The sequence below is a fragment of the Orycteropus afer genome, unplaced genomic scaffold (genome assembly GCF_000298275.1).
Source record: "Orycteropus afer afer isolate SDZICR_OR568_19922 unplaced genomic scaffold, OryAfe1.0 scaffold00002, whole genome shotgun sequence".
Taxonomy (NCBI): Eukaryota; Metazoa; Chordata; class Mammalia; order Tubulidentata; family Orycteropodidae; genus Orycteropus; species Orycteropus afer.
The window spans coordinates 11,774,751-11,796,463 of record NW_006921589.1 but is presented as its reverse complement, the minus strand read 5'-3'; the positions used below and the strand labels follow the sequence as shown (position 1 = coordinate 11,796,463).

General features: G+C 41.9%; 1 protein-coding gene across 1 annotated transcript in view; it reads left to right on the top strand.

Moving 5' to 3' along the window:
• Positions 1 to 3,670: 3,670 nt before the first annotated feature.
• ARPC2 (actin related protein 2/3 complex subunit 2) overlaps positions 3,671 to 21,713 on the top strand; it is a 38,189-nt gene continuing 20,146 nt past the window's right edge. The window contains exons 1-3 of the mRNA XM_007959672.2: positions 3,671 to 3,744; positions 13,316 to 13,350; positions 15,113 to 15,225. Coding sequence (XP_007957863.1) covers positions 3,671 to 3,744; positions 13,316 to 13,350; positions 15,113 to 15,225 — 222 coding nt within the window. The remainder of the gene's footprint in view (positions 3,745 to 13,315; positions 13,351 to 15,112; positions 15,226 to 21,713) is intronic.

Here is a 21,713-nt window from a genome sequence, read left to right as displayed (position 1 = left end):
TTGAACCGCCAGCCTTCTGGTTAGCAGTCAAGTGCCTTAGGCACTGTGCTACCAGAGCTCCCTGTCTTTCTTGTAGGCACATGGATATTATCCTATCACTGCAGCAATCACTTGTTTATGCCAAGAAATTTGTAAGGTAGCTACCTGGCCAACCAACAGGAAGAGATTCATATTTGTGCCTGTTTCAAAGAAAGGTGATCCAACCAAATGAGAAAATTATCGAACATCATTAATATCACATGTTAGTAAAATTTTGCTGAAGATAATTCAAAAATAGTTGCAGCAGTACGTTGACAAGGAACTGCCAGAAATACAAGCCAGATTCAGATGAGGATGGGGAATGAGGGACATCATTGCTGATGTCAGATGAATCTTGGCTGCAAGCAAAAGAAAACCAGAAAGGTATTTATCTGTACTTTAATGACTACACATAGGCATTTGTGGATCATAACAAATCATTAAGAACATTTGTGAAGAATGGGAATTCCAGAACAGTAGTAAGGAACATGTATGTACACAGACCAAGAAGCAGTCATTCGAACAGAACAAGGAGACTCTCCATGGTTTCAAATCAGGAAAGCTGTCTGTCAGGTTGTATCCTTTCATCATACTTATTGAATCTGTGTACTGAGCAAATAATCTGAGAAGCTGGACTATATGAACAAGATGTGGCATCAGGATTGAAGGAAGACTCATTAACAACCTGAAATATGCAGATGACACAATCTTGCTTGCTGAATGTGAAGAAGACTTGAAGCACTTACTGATAAAGATCAAAGACTATAGCCTTCAGTATGGATTACACTTCAACATAAAGAAAACAAAAATGCTCACAACTGAACCAATAAGCAATATCATGATAAATGGAGATTGAAGTTGTGAAGGATTTAATTTCACTTGGATCCATAATCATCACCCATAGAAACAATACTCAAGAAACCAAACAATGGGCAAATCTGCTACAAAAGACCTCTTTAAACTATTTAAATAGCAAAGATGTCACTTGGAAGACAAAGGTGCACCTGACCCAAACCATGGTCTTTTTGACAGGCTCACAAGTATGTGAAAGTTGGACAATGAGTAAGGAAGACTGAAGAAGGATTGATGCATTTGTATTACGGTGTTGGTGAAGAATATTGACTATACCATGGACTGCCAGAAGAATGAACAAATCTGTCTTGGAAGAAGTATAGCCAGAACGCTCCTTAAAATAAGAGGAAAGTCAGGCTGTAGCTGTGACAAAACACTGAATCATCATTGATAGACTGTGTTGTTAAACCTCAGCATGTAACAGATCTCAGGATGTAATAGAGGTTAAAGGGTTTAAGGTTATAGTTTAACAAAGCCTTGTAATTTTCTGCCATGCTTCCCCCTCCCCTTTCTGTGCCTGCAAAGCACAGTCCTATTGCTTGTTTCACCTGACAAAAACTTCTCTCTGCAATTTGGAACACACCCTGGAGCCTTTTGCCTTTGCCTATGTGTCTCCCCATTTCACAAAAGGTTTTGTTTTGATATTCTTCAATAAAACCCTTCTTTTTATTTCTAGTGGAGCATAAGTCTGTTGTGCTTTCACTAAGACAATATGCATTATTTTTATACATGTTACCGTATAATTTGGGAGGATCTACAATTTCCTGAATCTTGCCCATGGTCCATAAGTGAAGAAATCATTTCTAAAGATTTCTAAAGGGCTGCCTAAGCCTTGATGATAAAAGTTAATTTTTGTTTGTTTGTTTTGGATCCCTCCTCCCCTCAGAACACTTAGCAGAAAATAAAGTATTCCACATAGAAGACAAGAAGCCCTGGTGACGCAGTGGTTAAAGTGTTTGCTAACCACAAGTTCAGCTCAATCCACCAGCTGATCCCTGGGGGAAAAAATGCGGTGAATTCAGATTCTGAGTGGAGATAAAGTGGAAGGTATGTCTCTGGGATGGATACTGGAACAAGAGGGTTTCAAAAGCTGAGATTACACACCTGGAGGCAGTTCCCCGCCCCTCTCCTCACAGAAATGTAGGCCCAGGGAACCCGGAGAGGCCCATCTAAGTAGTCTACTTGCCTATTCACCTCGAGGACTCCTCATTTCTTTCTTTTATTGCCCTTTCAACAGTTTAGAGTTATAGAAGAAGCTCTGGTGGAGTAGTGCCTAAGGCATTTGACTGCTACCCAGAAGGTTGGTGGTTCAAACACACCAGCTGCTTCGGGAAAAGCAGATGGGACAATCTACCTTAAAGATTCACCACCCGGGGAAACCCAATGGAGGTCTTTATGAGTCAGGATCAACTTGATGGCAGTGAGTTTGGTTTGGCTTTTTTAGTTTGAGTGTTACTTGTTTATTGTGTAAAGGAGGTTTAAAAAAACCTAGGTGCTTGGCATAATGAGCGGCTTCTGCCACAGCTGCCGGCTGGACTCCATTTTTATTGTTTACTGCTTTTTCTGATCTGACTTTCAGAAGTCTGCTAGTCAGCATACCTCAGGAGGCCTGTAGGGTCCCCTCTTCCCCAGTCCTCCCACAGCGTGCTCCCGGGTAAGGGTATTCACTCTGCCTGGCCCTCTAAACACCCATAGATTAAGACTTTAACAGACTCAAACTTTGTGATTAACAAAACATGCTTACAGAGTCTTGGAATTGTCTGCATGATTTTGTACATTTCAACCAGTCCGAATTTTTTTGTTAAGGTCCTTGATTTTCTGTACTTAAACTTAAAAGTTCCCCTCACCGGTGTGCTTTTGTGTATCCTCACGAAGTGCTGAAGATCTAGGTCATTCTATTCCGTCAATAAAACCCTTTGCTTTAATTTTAACAGAGACTCCAGTTTGCTCTTTGACAGTTATCTGTTTTCTTAACTAGAGTACAAGTTTCACGAAGGCAGGGCCCTGTCTATTTCTCCCACCACTGTATCCTCTGCACAGAGCGGGAGCCCACTAAAATCTGTGGAGCAATGAATTCACGATGGTACAGCTGGGCAGTCATTGGCGTGGGACGGAGAAGGGACACGGAGAACCAATCAGCACCGAGAGCAAAGAGGCCTGCTGGGAGATGGTAAGGGGGAGCTTGCAGGGGTCTCTGAAATGACGAGACCGGAAGGGTGGAGATGGACCTCTGGGACAAGCGGGAGGGAGGCATGGATAGTGAACAAGGCTCAGTGAATGACAGCTGGTTGGAGGACAGGAAGGGATTGGAAGTAAGGGAGTCTGTGGGAAAGCGGAGATGGGACGGAGCAACGGCACCACGCACGCGCAAGCGCGGCCTCCGGCGTGCCTGCGTGCGCGCGCCCGAGAGGTCGAAGCGGAAATGGCGCCGCGGGGCCGCGCGTCCGGGCGGCGAGCGGAAGTGGGTGTGAGAGCGGAAGTGGCCGGCTTGAGCCGGGGGTTGGGCGGGGACCGGGGTTGTCGGTGAGGCGGCGGCGGCGGCGGCTCGGCAGGCGGGTTCAGGCTTCGGGGGCCAGGTCGGTCGGGTGGGTGGGTGTCTCCACAGTGAGAGCGTGCGCGGGCCAGCGCGCGTGTCTTCCCCTTTCCCCCATCCTGGCCCCTCTCCCCCTTTACCCTCACCTAGTACCCCACCCAGCCCCCCTCCTCAGGGGGCAGCAGGGCCGCTCCCTCCGTTCTTCCTTCCCTTACCCACCCTCACCCGCCCTCGTTTCTCCTTCCCCTGCCCGGGGCAGCCGCCGCCATGATCCTGCTGGAGGTGAACAACCGCATCATCGAGGAGACGCTCGCGCTCAAGTTCGAGAACGCGGCCGCCGGGTGAGCGCGCGCAGGGGCCGGGGGATGTCAGTGAAGCCAGAGCTGACCTCCGCCAATCCTCAGTATTACTCACGGTCCCCACACCTGGAGGACAGAGATGAGGGTCTTGGAGCGTGTGGGGACCGCCCTGGCGGGGAAGACATGGGAGGCGCGGTGGGGTGAGGGGCAGAGATGCGTGGGGCGAGGCTCAGAGGAGGGATGCGGAAGCAGTGAGTGGACAGGGATGCGCGTGCCAAGGCAGACCTGTGGGGAGTGAGGGCAGCTTGGGCCTGAACTCGCTGGAGGATCTCTTTGACCTCTGCAGCGAGGAGGGGACCCCTTCCCTCTGTCGTCCCTGTCATTGTTCTGAACCCGAAGAGAGCCCATTTGGGATTGGGTTGGAAGGAGTTTTTCGGCATTTCCAGGACTGGAGGAGGGAAGAAGATGCAGGCCTAGACCACCACCAGTATACTTGCTCCCCAGCCCACCTCCTCCCTAAAGGAGCAAGAGGGAAGACTGAAGGCATTGGCTTCCTTCCCACCGGTTCCGTCTCCCCGGTCAGACCCAGTCTTGCAACAGGAAAATAGGAGATCTCTGTAGTTTCCCATTCCCCGGACCCTGCTGTGAGAAGAACTGGCCGTTTTGTTACATCTTTCTCAAGCTGAACTGACAATCTCTTCCTCCACACTCCTTCCTTATCTGTCTTCTGAGATTCTAGTGCTCCTTTGCTGCTCTAGTTAGCCTTTATCGAGTTATTTATCTTTAAATTCTTGGGCAAGATCCCTGACCTGAGGTTTCTTCTGTGCTAATCCTGGGATCTATAAGTTCTTAGATAACCATCCTCACCTTTTTAAAGATGGGCTTAGAGCATTTTTCTAAGTCAGGCTTGTCAGATGAATCTAAGAATCAGGAGACGAAAACGGCTCCCTCCCCCAGAGCTGCTTTGCTTTTCAAATATAAAACATGAAGCCTAGGGATCGACTTTCTCTTGCAGAGCGGATGGTGGATTCATACCACCAACCTATCAGTCTGCAGCTGAGGGCTTAACCACCGCACCATCAGGGCTCATTTGAGCACTGGTAGGATCTAATTTTTAGTGGCCTGTGGCCAGTCCCTTTGCCTCATTTCCCCATCTGTGAGGATGGGACTTCACATCTTGGTTTCAATTGAGGAACTAAATGCAAACTGTCTCTGATGCACTAAGAAGTAGTAATAGGAAAGTAAATGCTTGGAGATCCACTGATGGGAGAGGATTGGTGGAGGGGAAATTCTAAGTAATCATAATGAACTTGTGGCTTCGAGGTAGTTTTAAAAGAAAAAAGTCTTAACCTACTGTTAAATTGAATATATTGTGTGTCCTATCGTTCTTATAAGGTGCTCTGGTCAGGTAGCAGTTAAGGCATTTGACTGCTAACCAAAAGGCCAGTGATCCGAACCCAGTCCATCAGCTGCTTCACAGAAGAAACATGGCACAGTGTGCTTCCATAAAGATTTACAGCCTTGGAAACCCAATAGGGGTCACTATGAGTCAGAATCAACTTAATGGCAGTGAGTTTGGTTTTTGGTCTTACCATTCTTATAAGCCCACAGATTTTATCTAGAAAACAGAGCATGCCTTTCCCTGAGATACTACATGTGGTGAGTGATACTGTTACCTGATGGGGGCTGCAGTTGCTTTATGTTTTAGGTTAACTTGCTGCTGCTTCTCATCAGTCTCTCATACCATTTCCTGTGCATTTTGAATAATTCAGGTGAATCAGTCCAGGGTCTTACTTGGGTGACTGCTTGGTACTTTTTTGAGCAGTGTAGCACGTAGGAGGAAGTTGAGCAAACTTCTGCATTTTCACAACTGATCTCAACGCACTCTCAAGTCCAGACTAGCAAAGAATGAGACCTGAGTGGTTATAAACAGATCCACAAAGTAATTGCCTATGTATTTTCAAGTAAAGGCATGTCTTGTATGCAAGAGTACTTTCACAACTATTTGTGTATTAATAACGTGCGGTTCCCAAATGTGACCCATTATTCAGAACTTCAGCTCTTTTTCTCTTAGAAAATTACTCTCAGAAAGAGCTGCAACCCATTTCAGAGGGATTAAAGTAGCGCCTAAATAAATGGCATAAAATGTAGGCAGCTGAAAAGCACTTGGAAAATCTTTGAAAAGAGATCATGATAGCAGGGCTTTCCTGGGATTGCAAATACCACTCCCAACAGAAACCTGCTTCCAAGCCAAGTGTGAGTCTCCAAGCATACCAATAAGGTGAGGCAGCAGTGAAACAGTTAAATATTTATCACAGCTCATGCTTACACCAGAACTTTGCCAAAGGGTCACTAGTGTGGTAATCATAAACATTTATGGGATCCTGCCAGCGCTCAAATGAGCCTGATGGAGCAGTGGTTAACCACTCAGCTCCTGCCTGATAGGTTGGTGGTTCGAATCCACCATCTGCTCTGCCAGAAAAAGGTGTGATAGTCTGCTTCGGTAAAAATTACAGCCTCGGAAACCCTGTGGGACAGTTGTACCCTGTCTCTTGGGTCACTATGAGTCAGAATCGACTCAGCGGCATCGGGTTTGGTTTTGGTTTTTACCAGTATTCAGCACCAAGCAGGAGAAAAAAAAGGGGGAGGCTTTCTGAGAGAGCCTATTGGCAAAGTTACAGAGAAGCTAAGGAGTGAGATGGAATGACATGTATTGTGATGGAAGGTAGAGAAAGACGATAAAGAAAGTAGCTTGGAAGAGAAACACTGAGAGTTTGAAAGGCCTTGCCAGTGTGAGAGCCTGCTGGGAGAGGTCAGCCCCACCCTGCTGAGAGCAGACCATCTGGGGAAAGTCTGGTTCAGAGCAGAATGGCTCTTCCAGCTCTGCACTGTCCAGAATGATGGCCACTAGCTATATCTGGCTCTTTAAATTTATGTAAAAATTTACATGAAGTGATTAAAAATTAAGTTCCTCAGTCAGCACTGGCCATGTTTGTAGTGCTCAGTTAACCATATGTGGCTACTGTATTGGACAGCACATGAGTAGAACATTTTCCTTATTGCTCAGAGTTCTTTCTATTGGACAGCACTGTTCAGCTACTGGAAACGTAGCATGAGATAGTCTTAAAAATAGTTCTGTGGTGTATACTTCAGAATGCAGTTGCATTAATTTTCCTTTTGGAGTTGATCTTTTTTTAATAATGCCTCTCAGATAAGCTTGCTCAGATCTTCTTGCCCATGACATCCTACTAAAAGTCTGAATTTCCTTTTGGTAAAGCAGTTCTGTCATACAACCTTTTAAGTGAGTATATTTGATCATGATAACCTTTTAATTAGGAGGCAGTTCAGACAAAGCATAAGATCCATTCCAGACAAACTGCTTTTTGTTTTTTCCTGCTACACAAGTGAGAAAATGGGTTTATAAGAGTGATCCATGTAGACTCACAAAATGATAACTAGTGGCAATTTGTCTACCCAACAGCCTTCAACCTTAGATGATGTGACTGATGAAAAAACTGTATTCAAGCCTGCAAGTAACCCCAAGCTCAGGTCTAATGACAGCAATGTGTTTTCATTTAGGAATTCTTAACCAGGCCCCCAATTAAAGCAAAATATGGCAAATTGATTCTTTTCTTTCTGTTTACACACCAACTACCTTTTCGCCCTCTGAAGCTAGGCCTGTCAGTGTAGCTGGAGTCTGGAGTTCAAAATTGAGGAAATGCTGTCATATGAAAATTGCTGTTGATTTTAAGTGCATGCTGGCTCCTTGCCACAGCCTGTGCAGATTTTGACTAACTGTGGTTCAGTGAGGGGGAGGGAAGCTCAGTAAGCAAGCAGTGCCAGTTGGGGTGGGCGAGGACTGTGGGAGTAAAAATTTGAGAAAGGAATAAATTAAATCTTGCTGATACCCTGTTCTTACTCCAAAAAAATGCTGCATATGTCCTCAGAGAGAGTCTGATTTGAAATGATTTGTAATTAGGACATTTTTTAAGTATTTAGAAGTGACCAACTTGCTAAGAAGATCTGGTTAATCTTTTGACAGGTCATTATACTTACACACTGCCGCCTGGCATCTAGCCTCTTGGGGACCAGTTTGGACATGAAGCTATCACCAAACTGGTAACTCCTTAAGGGCAAGGTCTGTAAATTTAGTCATCTTTGTTTACTCAGCATCCTCACTGTACACACAGAGACAGTTCAGTAAATGTTTTCATGAAGGAGTGAATAAAACCACACAGAATGATACTAGTTTCTTTAGGAGCTTATCACTTTTCTGATGTTCTATGAATCACTTTCTAGCTGTCTTTGTTCTCCATATTTTAAAATATGGGTTACAGGAGAGTAAGACCACCTCTTATCTGATAGGATCCTTTTGTACACTTTGCTCGGAAAGGATGATGGGAGCTTTGTAGAGGATTTAAGGAGACTGATCAGAAATCTTTATAGTGAGAAGTATTCAATAATTTCTCTAATCCTTGTCATTGGAAGAGATAACTAGAAAAGGGATAAATGCCCAAAGTGGGAATTGGATCCATAAATGCTTTCAGGAGTAAAAACTCCAAAGTCCTTAATGAGTAAAGAGGCTTAGATAATGCAATTGCCAGGAGTCCTTTATTGACTGATTAGTGACATTCCAAAAATTTCCTTAGAAATAAAGAATAAAAGACAATTTTTTTTAAAGAGTTTAAAAATAGCTCTTGAAATCTGACTGAATGAATTGAATGCATCTGAATGAATACAAGACATTAATATGCTTTCTTGTCTTGGTCTGTCCCGTCAGTAACCCTAAGGACTTATTCAGCTGGCTTGTTCTAGGATTCCAGATGTTACAACAGTCTGACACCTATTAAGGGGTTCTGTTTTTCCTTGAACTGCTAACCAGTTCCTGATTCTGGGAGCTACCACAATCCTACAACCTCTTCCAGCCACAGCTTTGAATGTGTGGTGTTCTGTCCACCTAGGAGAAGGAAACCAAATACATGGATCACCTTCTATGAACTGGACACTGAGCTATATGGTTTTATTTGGCTTCAAAATGTGCATAGTAGTTCCCATTTATGATTGAGAAAACTAGAACTTGTTGGGGTTTGAGGAGGGACTGAGAATTTATTGAGTTGTTGGGTGCTGTCTAATTGATTCTGATACATAATGACCCTACGAGACGTGAGGAGAACTACACCATAGGGTTTCTTAGGCTGTAATCTTCACAGGAGTGGGTCACCAGGTCTTTCTCCCACAGAGCCATTGGGTGGCAGCTGAACACTTAACCATTGCACCATCAGGGCTCCTTATTTATTGAGTACTGTGCTAGGCACTCTTCACTGGTGATTCCTGACCTTATTTATGATATAGCACACACAGAACATGACAACATTTGTATGGCACATTGCCGTAAGTGATCTAGTTGGAGACCCTACCACGTCACTGCCCTGAGGGCTAATAGGATATTTAGCTGAGCATATATGTAACTTGTAAAACATTGATTTGAAAACTACGTGTCTCAGTCTTCACAACAACCTTGTGAGATAGGTGTTTTTATCCCCATTTTACAGAAGAAGAACTTGAAGCCCAGGGACATTTGAGTAAGCTTGCCTGTGATTTGTTATTTTTTTGTTGTTATTTGCCGTCGAGTCGGCCCCGACTCATAGCGACCCCTCCTTGGGTTTCCGAGGCAGTATCACTACGGAAGTAGGATTGCCCAAGCTTCCTTCCGAGGAGTGGCTGGTGGATTTGAACCGCCAGCCTTCTGGTTAGCAGTCAAGTGCCTTAGCCACTATGCTACCAGAGCTCCCAGTAATTGGCAGGAATTGAGTCAGTCAGTTCTAAAGGACACCCCCACCCCACCCCACCTCCGGTGATTAAGCTCACCTAGCATCTGAAACTTTAGCAGATAGTTGGACATAACTTAGCGACTTACCCTTTTGGTCTAAGTAATACATTCCTGTGGTAGTTCAGTTTGTGTGTCCATTTGGCTGGGTCTGGTTGAGTGGCTGGGAAGCTGCTGGTAATTTCTCCCCATGATGAGACTGGCAGTCAACTCCCATGGTGGGATCTACCACAGGCAGCTGAGTGGCTGCCTTTGGAATGTGGTCTGCTTCCTGTATGTAAGGAGAAGCCTTGGGAATAGTCTTGAGCCTATGACATGCTTGGACCCTGCATGTAGCCATATCGTTCGTTGCTCAGCAGCCTGCTATGCTTTGCCGACCTTGGGACTTAAAATAGACTTAAGTTAAAGGCCTGCCGTGTGGTTTGGTAACATCGGGACTGTGCCTTTTTACTTGTCAACCTTGGGGCTTCTCAGCCTCAGCAGCCACCAGCTGTCTGAATGAAGAAATGCCTCTAGCTCCAGTGGGCCGGGAGCAGGAGGTGGAGCTGGACCCCAAGGTTGAGGGGCTTTCACCCAGCCCATAGAGCCTGGCACTTTGAACTTGGACTGAAAGCCTCCAAATTGTAAGAATAAACTCCTGTTTGTTAAGGCCATCCCATTAGTGGTATATTCTTTTCAGAGCAGCACTAGGTAACCAGAATAACTCCCCAGCACAACCACCGCTGCCACCACCAGTTTTTACTCCCCTCTATCTCTAATTTTAAATCACAAAAGTAAATGGAAACACTTTGCCTTGGAATAGAAAGTGTTCCTATGGTGTATTTCAAACTCAGTACTCCTTGTTGAAGTATGCGGTTCTTGAACCACTTTAACTACCAAGTGACTTCTGATGAAGTTTCCTTTGGCTTAGTGCTCTCCTTAGCAGCTTTCTCTCTCCTCTGCAACCTTTTGTGCCACCATAAATAGTAAAATAAAATTTTAATGGCAGTGATTCGACAAATATTCCTAAAGTAGCAAAACACTTAGTATCGATCTTAGTGACTTCTCCCCCTGGCGATGTCTGCTCAGAGAACTTTATAGCCTACCGAAATTCAGAATTTCAGAGACTAGGAATGTTTACCCTGAGAACCCTAAGGTTATTTGTAATGTATCTTTCTCAGATCTCTTGTTGAAGAGGGAGAATGGTTTAAAAAAATAAATAAAAACTGCATACTAAGCTAATACAGACTTTTATAAACCACCACCCCGACTCCTAGGCACAGCCACATTTTCCCAGGAACATACACACTTCAGTGTGCCCCCCGTTGTGCATCTTAATATGTCATTCAAACGGGCCATAGATGAATGTCCCACTGTCTCAGCTTCTGCGTTTTACAGGTGGAGAATGGTTTTTGGCTATTCATTGTGTTTGTCTGCTGCCTACAGTTTCAAAATGACAGTTCAGAAGCAATTTAACTTTTCAATCCATTCCCTTCTAATGTATTCTGAACTCACTGCTTCCCCATAAACCCACTTATTGCTTCCATTCTTAAAGATGTCCAAAGTGCTTTTCAGAAGTCACATCTGGAGAGCTTTGAAGAACCAGGGTGGGACTTTGTGTGTAATTCATATAGGTTGATTTTTCAGTAAGACTAACATATGCTTAATAAAAACCAGTTTCCTTGAACAGTTCTATTTAGCCTTTGCCTCAGCTTTTTAAAAGCCATAAACGATGTTACATATTGCGTTATTTCCCAGCAACCCTGGAGGGCAACTCAGTCTTGGTGGTTTTTACAGGTGAGGGAGCAGAGATAAAGTCAGAAAGTGTGTGCTTGATTGTGAGGTCATGAGCAAGTTAGGCAAGAATAAATGTACACGTTTCTACATCTTGTCTGCTAGCCCATAAAACAAAGTGGTTTAGGTTAAGTGGTATAGTGCCTAAGGCATTTGACTGCTAACCAGAAGGCTGGCAGTTCAAACCCACTAGCCACTCCTCGGAAGGAAGATTGAGCGATCTACTTCCATAGTGATACTGCCTTGGAAACCCAGGAGGGATCACTATGAATTGCATCTGACTCAAGGCAGTGAAAATTTCTTTGTTTAGGGAGAAGACGGAGGGGAGGCATGTAAAGTTGCTTGCTACTGGGGCTTAGTTGACCATTGTTTGTATAGCTAGGGTGTGTATCTTGCCTTCTAAGTAATAACTTGGCAATGTTCAACAAATACAAGCTCATGTAACCAGCTAAGCTGAGAATTGCACAGAAAATGTTAGGCAGTCATTGCCTTCCAAGATAAGTTTGCTGAGGTCTGTTTCATTATTTTATCTGCAGCTGTCTTTTGAGGTAGGTAGGATCACTTGTATTCCTTCTCCCATTTTATAGATGCATACATGAGAAAACAAAAGGCTTAATTAAGGGTGTTCATTTGTCCCAAAACATGACCCTGATAAAACAGCTGAAGTTGGAAAACAGGTATCTTAGCTATTCTCCTTGGTGTTATCTTTTGCTGTACTTTCTCTGCAAGTTCAGAGCCAGAATTAAAAAACAAATAAAAACTCACAACTAGGGTGGAACCTGTCAAAAGGCTTCATGAAGGAGAGGTAAATAAGTAGATGATGTAAAGGGAGAAGGAATGATGTGTAGAGGGAGTTCCCAGATTGTCCAGTATTTTGAAATAGAACTTGCTGTTTTCTTTTACAGCCTGAAATCATCCTTTCACTTTTAAGCAAATTAAAAGTGTTCTGTGTTATTTTTTTTTTAAATATCAGCATATATTTTTGTGTGTGTGTGTGTATATATATATATATGTATTTGGATGTATGTGAGAGAGAGGTGAAAGTTTACAGAGCAAATTGATGTTTCATTGAGCAGTTCAAACACGTTTTGTTTCATAACATTGACTGCATTCCTCATAATGTAACAGTTCTTTTCTACTTCCTCTTTATGGTTACCTTTTCCCTGTGTCCTCCTTTCCTATGCAGTCCTGCCCTCCAAGCTAACTCCCTGTGCAAATGCTGCCCTTCAGATCTCACATGGTTGATTGTTCTAAGGAGTATACCTACCTGGTATAAATGTTCCCCTTATAGGCCCATCTGTTGGGCTGGAAGCCACAGGAGTGAGTTCAGTTCCAAGCCCGAAGGGTACCATAGTCTCGGGGATTTCACCAATCTCTGTTAGACTAGTGAGCCTGGTCTTCTTTAAAAACTGTTCTACATTATTCTTAATGGTTTTCCTGGTGAATGTATACTCTTCCCCTCCCCCCACCTCTCCATCCCCCATCACCACTATCTTATGGGGGAGGCATTGACCCAAAAATGGCATTTTGTTGTTTACATATATAAATGTAAGTATATTACATGCTTAGGAAATTCACAATGAAGGTGAGCACCATTGACAGCAAAGATTTGACAGCAACTGAAAAACGAAAGCTGCAACTGCCCTACTCCCTTTACCCTCCTCTATCCACCTGGTACCTTTGAATCGATTCTAGATCCTGATGGCCCTGTACGGTTTCCAAAGCTATAAATCTTCATGGAAGCAGACTGCTTCATCTTTCTTCCACAGAGTGACTGGTGGGTTCTAACTGCCAACAGCCAAATGCTTTAACCACTGCACCACCAGAGCACCTACATTAAGTAAGTCCAAGCGTTCAGGTGCGTGGGAAAATGAACTTGGATTGGCAGTAAGCTTAATATTTATACAGAATGGGCTGATCCTAAATAAACCTCAGGAACATTTTCCAAGTCCCCTTGAAAGTATAAGCAGCAATGAAGTTGTCTTAACTCAGGGACTTTGTTTTGTTTTGCAGAAACAAACCAGAAGCAGTAGAAGTAACATTTGCAGGTAAGTGTCTTTCTCAACCCTGTTAAGGGAAGCCACAATATAAAAAATAGAATGGGAAGTTGTTTCTAAAATAAGTGCCGACAGTTCGTGCAGTGTCACTGGATTGCCGAGTCTTTTTGAGGTCTTTAGCATATTTCATGATTTCAAGTAGTTAATCCATCGGTGACTGACATTGGAGTTTAGTGAACTATGAATAAACTGCTGCTATCTTAATACCTTAGCTTCCGTTTTATGGTAGAAACTAAAGTTTGTTTGTTTGTTTTCATTGGAAATAATAACTTACCTTCAGGTAGCCATCATCTTAGTTTGCCTAAGACTCAAGTAGTGGAGAAACATGAAAATACTAAAAGCATGTCATCAAGCCAGAGAAAGACATTACTACATTCTCTTCCCTATGAAGAGTTAGATGTTGATACTAGTCACTTGGCTGTGTGACCTTTGAGGTTTAACACAATCAACCTTCTGTAAAATGAGAGAGTTTGACTAGATGATCTTGGAATACTTGATGGCTTTGAAATGCTGAGACTTGGAAGCTAGGCACCGTCTCTCTCCTCTCCTGCTAACTAGCAATGCCAGGTCTACCTCTCTGACTCTCATGCCAGCTCCCTAAAATGATGGCACTCAGCACCTAGCTTCAGTAAAAGGCCTCTGTGTTTTGTTTGGTTTTGTATTTTTTCCACTTTTTTTTTTTCCTTAATTTTTTGTGATTTGAGTGCATTTTTACAGAGCAGATTTGATTTACCCTCAACAGTTCATACACATTTTGTTTCACGACACTGATTACAATTCCCACAATGTAACAGCTCTCTTCCTACCTTCTCCCTATGGTTACTTCTTATATTGTCCTTATCTATGCATTCCTACCTAGCTTTCTCCCTGTACAAATGCTGTCCTTCTGATCTCCCACAGGTGACTGTCCTTTAAGGAGTGCCTCTCCCTGGTGTACTTACTCAGCTCATAGGCCTGTCTGTTGTTTAGCTGAGAGCTAACCCAGGGGAGTGAATTCAATTCCAGGCCCAAAGTGTGACCCAGGCCATAGTCTCACAGGTTTCCCCAGTCTCTGTCTAACCAGTAATCTTGGTCTTTTTTATGTTTTTTAATTTTGTTCCACATTTTTCTCCCACTCTATCCAGGATCTCTAATTTTGATCCTTTTCCAAGTGGTTGACATTAGTAGCCAGGTACCATCTAGTGTCCTCTGTGTTTTGTGGGAAGATAAGAAGCTGGTGAGAGAGAAGGCCTATAGATGGGGAGAGACTTGAGAGATAATTAAATGCAGTGTGTGGACCTTGTTTGAATCCTAAAAACAAAGCCCTTTATCTTTATCCTCTAGTGATACATTCTGAAGTGTTTGGATGAAATAATGTGAATCATGGAGAGAGGGAGACTTTGTCTAAATGCGACAAGATTGGCCATGTGTTGTTAATTTTTGAAGCTGCATAATGGATATGGGGTTGCATTCTTTCTTTATACTTTTATAATGCTTGGCGTACATCATAATATAAGTTTTTGTTTTTTCCCTTTAAATTTTTCACACCACCCTGTGATTAAGATAAGAGTTTGTGATTTTAGAAAAGAGCAAAGAGGTGGGTGCTCCCAGTGTTTCTGCTGACTTCCCACATGGATTAAAATAAACACCATTTTTACTTACGTACCTTCTCATAAAGGGATGTACTTCCTTGTGACTTGCAACAAGGGAGGCACTTAGAGACATTACTCCCCATTCCCAGATTGAGTAGTCTTATTACTTGCTTTGCTCACAGATTTCGATGGGGTCCTCTATCATATTTCAAATCCTAATGGAGACAAAACCAAAGTGATGGTCAGTATTTCTTTGAAATTCTACAAGGAACTTCAGGCACATGGTGCTGATGAGGTAAGTTCCACATCATTTTCCTTTGGATTCTTTTTTTTTTTTAATACATTTTATTGAAATATAATTTATGTACAGTGAAATACACAAAATTAGAGTGACATGGGTCAGTGTTCCTTTGGATTCTTATTTCCTCCTCTTTTATTGGGCGCTTTCCATTCATATAAGATCCATAGCCCAGAACCGCGCCCCCCCCCCCCACCTTCTTCAGTATCCTGAAGTCTGGAGAGTTTGCCCATGTAACCAGATACTCTTAACTACACTTGCTATAATATGTAAAGAGGGGTATTTCTTAGAAAAGCATTTGGCTTTTAGCTTTTTTTCCTTTTTTAATTATGTTGACTAGCAGAATTTTATAAAACAAGGGAAACAAAAACAGCCATGTTGTTGTCATTGTTGTTAGGTGCCATTGAGTCAGTTCTGACTCGTGACGACACTCTGTACAACAGAACAAAACACTGCCTGGTGTGGCTTCCCCCAAACATTGCTGTGTTTGAGTTCATTTTTGCAGCGACTATGTCAGTCCATTTCATTGAAGGTCTTCCTTTCTTTGTTGACTCTATTTTAGCAAGTATGTTCCCTCTTCAATGACTGGTCCCTCCCTCATATCCAAAGTACATGAGACAAAGTCTTGCCATCCTTGGTTCTAAGGACCATTCTGGCTGTACTTCTTCCAAGACAGATTTGTTTGTTCTTCTGGCAGCCCAGGGCATATTCAGTATTCTTCACCAATGTTATAATTAAAATGCATCAGTTCCTCAGTCTTCCTTCATTGTCCGGCTTTACCATGCATATAAGGCAATTGAAAGTACCATGGCTTGGGTCAAGCCACACCTTAGTCCTCAGAGTGATGTCTTTGCTTTTTAACATTTTAAGGAGATCTTTTGCAGCACATTTGCCCAATGCAATATATTGTTTGATTTCTTGACTGTTGCTTCCATGGCCGTTGATTGTGGAGCCAAGGGAAATGAAATCCTTGACAACTTCACTCTTTTCTCTGATTATCATGATGTTGCTTATTGGACCAGTTGTAAAGATTTTTGTTTTCTTTGTGGTCAAGTGTAATCCATACTGAATGCTGTAGTCTTTGATCTTCATCACTTTCGGCAAGCAGGGTTGTGTCATCTGTGTATCGCAGGTTGTTAATGAGTCTTCCTCCAATTCTGATGCCATGTTCTTCATGTAGACCAGCTTTTCAGATTTGCTCAGCATACAGATTGAATAAGTATGGTACAACCATCATGTGTACCTTTCCTGATTTTAAACCATGCAGTATCCCCTTGTTGGAACAGCTGCCTCTTATCTGTGTACAGGTTTCTTGTGAGCACAATTAAGTGTTCTGGAATTCCTGTTCTTCAGAGTGTTATCCATAAGTTGTTATGTTCCACATAGACAAATGCCTTTGCATAGTCAATAAAACATGAATATTAATGAGATTGTTTGATAATCTCTGCATTCCTTTGGAATGAGCACAAATGGATCTCTTCCATTCACTTGGCCAGGTAGCTGTCTTCTAAATAGAAGAAGCATTGCATCCTTACATTGAAAAGTCTCGATTGCTGTTCTGTCAATTCCTGGCCCCTTGTTCTTTGCCAATGCGTTCAGTGCAGCTTGGACTTCTTCCTTCAATACCATTAGCTATTGATCATATGCTGCCTCCTGAAATGATTTAACATTGACCATTTCATTTTGGTATAGTGACTGTGTATTCCTGCTATCTTCTTTTGATGCTTCCTGTGTTGTTCAGTATTTTGTCCTTAGAATTCTTCAGTATTACACCTCGAGGCTTGAATTTTTTCTACAGTTCTTTCAGCTTGAGAAATGCCAAGCATGTTCTTCCCTTTTGGCTTTCTAGTTCCAGGTTCTTGCGCATTTTATTACAATACTTTAATATTCTCCAGCCACCCTGTGAAATCTTCTGTTCAGCTCTTATACTTCACCATTCAGCTACTCTACATTCAAGACAAATTTTAGCATCTGTTCTGACATCTGTTTTGGTCTTTTCTTTCTTTCTTGTTTTTTTAATGGTCCAGTTGTGAAGGTTTTTGTTTTCTTGTCTTTTTCATGTATCGTATCCTTTGTGTCATCCCGTAACTCTTCTGCTTTTCAGTCATTAATGTTCAGTGTATCAAATCTGTTCTTGAGGTGGTTTCTAAATTCAGGTAGGATATAGGCAAGGTTGTACTTTGGCTGTTGTGGACTTGTTTGAATTTTCTTTAACTTCAATTTGAACTTGCATATGAGCAGTTGATGGTTTGTTCCTCAGTTAGCCCCTGGCCTTGTTCTGCCTGATGATATTCAGCTTCTCCATCATCTCTCTCTACAGATACAGTCGATTTGATTCTTGTATATTCCATCTGGTGAAGTCCACATGTGTAGTTGTTGTTGATGTTGTTGAGAAATAAAAGATAATTGCAATGAATTAGTCACTGGTCTTGTAAAATTCCTATCATGTGATCTCCAGCGTTATTTCTATCACTAAGGCCATATTTTCCAACTGCTAAACCTTCTTTGTTTCCAACTTTTCATTCTAACCAATAATTGTGATTGCATCTTAATTGCATGTTTGATCACTTTCAGACTACAGAAGTGGGTAAGGATCTTCAATTTCTTCATCTGTGGCATTAGTGGTTGGTGCATAAATTTGAATAATAGTCATATTAACTGCTCTTCCTTGTAGGTGTGTGCATATTATGCTATCACTAACAGTACTGTGCTCCAGGATAGATCTTGAAATACTGTTTTTGACTATGAATACAATGCCATTCCTCTTTAATTTGCCATTCCTCTTTAATTTGTCATTCCCAGCATCGTAAATGCAAATGCACTGCTTTCAAGTTGGATCTGATTCATAGCGACCCCTCCTTGGGTTTCCGAGGCGGTGTCACTACAGAATAGATTGCCCAACCTTCCTTCCGAGGCGAGGCCAGTGGGTTTGAACTGCCAGCCTTCTGGTTAATGGTCAAAGGCCTTAGGCACTACGCCACCAGAGCTTCCCCCAGCATGGATAGACCATATGATTATCCAATTCAAAATGGCCAGTACCAGTCCATTTCAGCTCACTGATGCCAGTGATACTGATCTCCAAGCATTCCATTTCATTTTTGACTACTTCTGGTTTTCTGAGATTCATATCTGTACATTCACGTTCTGATTAGTAGTAGATGTTTGCAGCTGTTTCTACTCTGTTTTTGAGTTGTGCCACATCAGCAAGTGAAGATCCCAAAATCTTTACTCCATCCATGTCTTTAAGATCAACTGTACTTTGAGGGGACAGCTCTTTCCCAGTTGTATTTTAAGTCCTCTTCCACCTGAGAGGCTCATCTTCCAGCAGTATATCAGACAGTGTTCCACTGCTATCCATAAAACTTTCACTGGCTAATTTTTTTTTTTTTTTGGTTGTTTATTTGTTTGTATTTAAATTCCGGAAGTAAATCATCAGGTCCTTTTTCCTAGTCTGTCTTAGTCTGAAAGCTCCACTGACACCTGTCCACCATCGGTGACCTTGCTGTTATGTAAAATACCAGTGGCATAGATTCCAGCATCACAGTACCATGCAAACCACCACAGTACAAAAAATGGACAGACAAGTGGTAGAGAAATAGCCTTAAACCAAAAAACCAAACCCACTACCATGAGTCAGTTCCAACTCATAGCAACTCCCATTGGGTTTCCAAGGTTGTAAATCTTTACGGAAGTAGATTGCCCAGTCTTCCTTCCACAGAGTGGCTGGTAGGTTTGAACTGCCAGCTTTTTGGTTAGCAGTCAAATGCCTTAGGCACTATGCCACCAGAGCCAAAAAGATAGGAAGGAATAGTTTTCATCAGTTAGTATAAAAAGAGCTGTTTATAAGAAAGAGGGCTTCTATTTCTGTAGCATTGTCAAGGCATATATATAATTTCTGATTTGCTTAAATTTCATAATCTTAGTTTCTGATTCTGGAAGTGTAGGCACAAATAATACCCTTTAAAATGTTTAATTTAACGTTGTTCAAGGCTGACCTCTTTAAGTATCTCTTCTGCCTTTATGTGCTTTAAGGGAAATAAGATGTGCAGACAGTCTGAAACTCTTGATGACCAACCCTTGTTCACTGGCTTCTTTTGATAGCTTAAAGAGCAGGTTTGGTTCCTGTTGAACTGTATTTGCTCTGAGGAGAGCCATTTATGGAAGAAAGAAAACTCTGTTATACCACTGTGTGCACTTTGTGGTTGGGTCTCAAAGCAGGAAGTATGACTCAGTTCCTGAATTAGTTTTCAAATACATTAGTTTAACAAACTAGGTTCTCCTTAATCTATTCAGTGGTGTTACAGTCATTTCTGTTATGTTTCTTTCTGAATAAGAGTACATTTGAATTAAAAGTGTACATAATGAAAAGGCTGTTTGTCAGTACATTTTTAATATAAACACTAAAATGGGTGTTAACTGAATGTAATATTACAAACTGTAGGTAGTCAATTCCTTTAGTTATTCAAGCGTAATTGATTTCCCCCGTAATACAGGTTCAAGGGAAAAAAGAGAATTTGCAATCATGGTTGTTACTGAAAAAGAAAATCTTTAAGAGAAACACATAATCATACAAAGCATAGGCAAGATGATTACATCAAAGCTAGTGGCTAACTTCACCAGAAGAAAAGAGCAAGAGGAAACAAGTGGCTGTCTTACAGTGGCCCTGCTTTTAGATTAGCTTTAAAACAACCTCCTGAAAAGAACTGTGTATCATTCTCCCAAACAGTCCGCTCTCCTTAAAGGTCTAGGTATAATAATCATTATTAGAAGGGAGCAGAAATGTTGGACTGGTTTCTTAAATCTCCTTTCCATTCTGTGCTTTTCATGCAGAGGAACTCCAGAACAGAACACATTGCTATTATGGTAGCTACCAGAAAGGTCAAAAAACCAGCCCCACCCACTCAAGTGGGTGGAATAAGTAACAGTCAGAGTACTGGAGCAGAGTACACAGTAAATGGCTCCCTGGCTTGGTTAAACAGTCACCAGCCTGTGATAACCACAGGAAACTTGTTACTTTGTCACAAGCCCTCTTAAAAGGCAGAAAGCTGCTGCTTGCTGCTGCTGCTGCTAGAGTGGGAAGGTCTGATTATGAATGATAGGCTGCCTCCACCATCTCCTAGTGTCAGATTGGGAGAGGGATTGCAAATGGGAAAGTTTATCATGGTTAAAAGTGCATGTAAAGTAAACCAGGAAGGCTTGGCTTGTTTTGCCAAAGGGGAGAGAGCAAAGAAGTTCAACATGGTATAAATTTGGCTCTCAGAACCTTTGAGAATTCTGAATATTAGTGATCTTGGACTAAAACTAAATCTTAGGAGCTATAATTTCTCCACATCTGATTTCCCATTCCTTCAAGTACCAGTAATATACACAGCACAGAATTAATAGCTTGGTTGCAAAATGACACTTAACCCATTTATTGACCCATTGACCCATACATCACCCACCAGCATTTCCAGCCTGTTAGGAAGCTGCTAACCCAGTTGTAGTACATGGTACTGCCTGGTGGGGACTTACATGACTGCATGAATATGTAGAAACAGACCTCACCCCCACCAATGCTACCACCAAAGTCCTTTTGGGACAGATGTGTTCCACGTAATTTTATCAAAATCCATAGTACCTAGAAAAAAAATTTTTTTTTTTTTATTGTAATCTTGGTGAAAGTTTACAGAGCACATGTATTTTCTACCTGACAGTTCATAAAAAAAAATTTTCCCTTGATTTTAGCTTGTATTCCACTACTAAAAACATGTTATCAACAAAAAATTCAAAGCAGAAAATAATTTGATCATGAAAGTGTTGCAGATCTTATGGGATGTATTTACTATTATTTTATAATTTTTATAAACTCTTTAAGAGAATTAGTATTTGGAGCACCTGAAGGTCATATCTTTCAGTACTACTAATACATTCTGTGATCTTGAACCCTCTCCCTTCAGTTCCTCTTCTATAAAAGATACAGCATAATGGGTGTCACCAAATAGGAATGACACATGGTGTTAATTAGCTTTTGTCTTTACATAAGCAAGTGTGAGCACTGATACATGCTTTGAAGCCCATTCTTTTATCTAAGTTTTACAGACTGAGAATTTCTTCCAACTATAGGGAAATGGTTAATAGGTAGAATAGTCAGAAAATATGCTCAATGACTTATTTATAGCTATTACTTAAGAAGTTTCCAAAAATTATTTAAGCATAGGGAGTGAGGAGTTGCATGTGACAGTTTTTTTTCAAATATGATATAAAGTGTATAGTTTGGTCCCTTTTAAAATATATATATGGAGCTCTGGTAGCATAGTGCCTAAGGTACTTGACTGCTGACCAGAAGGCTGGTGGTTTAAACCCATCAGCCACTCCTCAGAAGGAAGGTTGGGCAATCTACTTCCCTAGAGATACTGCCTCAGAAACCCAAGGAGGGGTCGCTGGGAGTCAGGTCTGACTCGATGGCACATAACAACAACAATATATATATATATATATATATA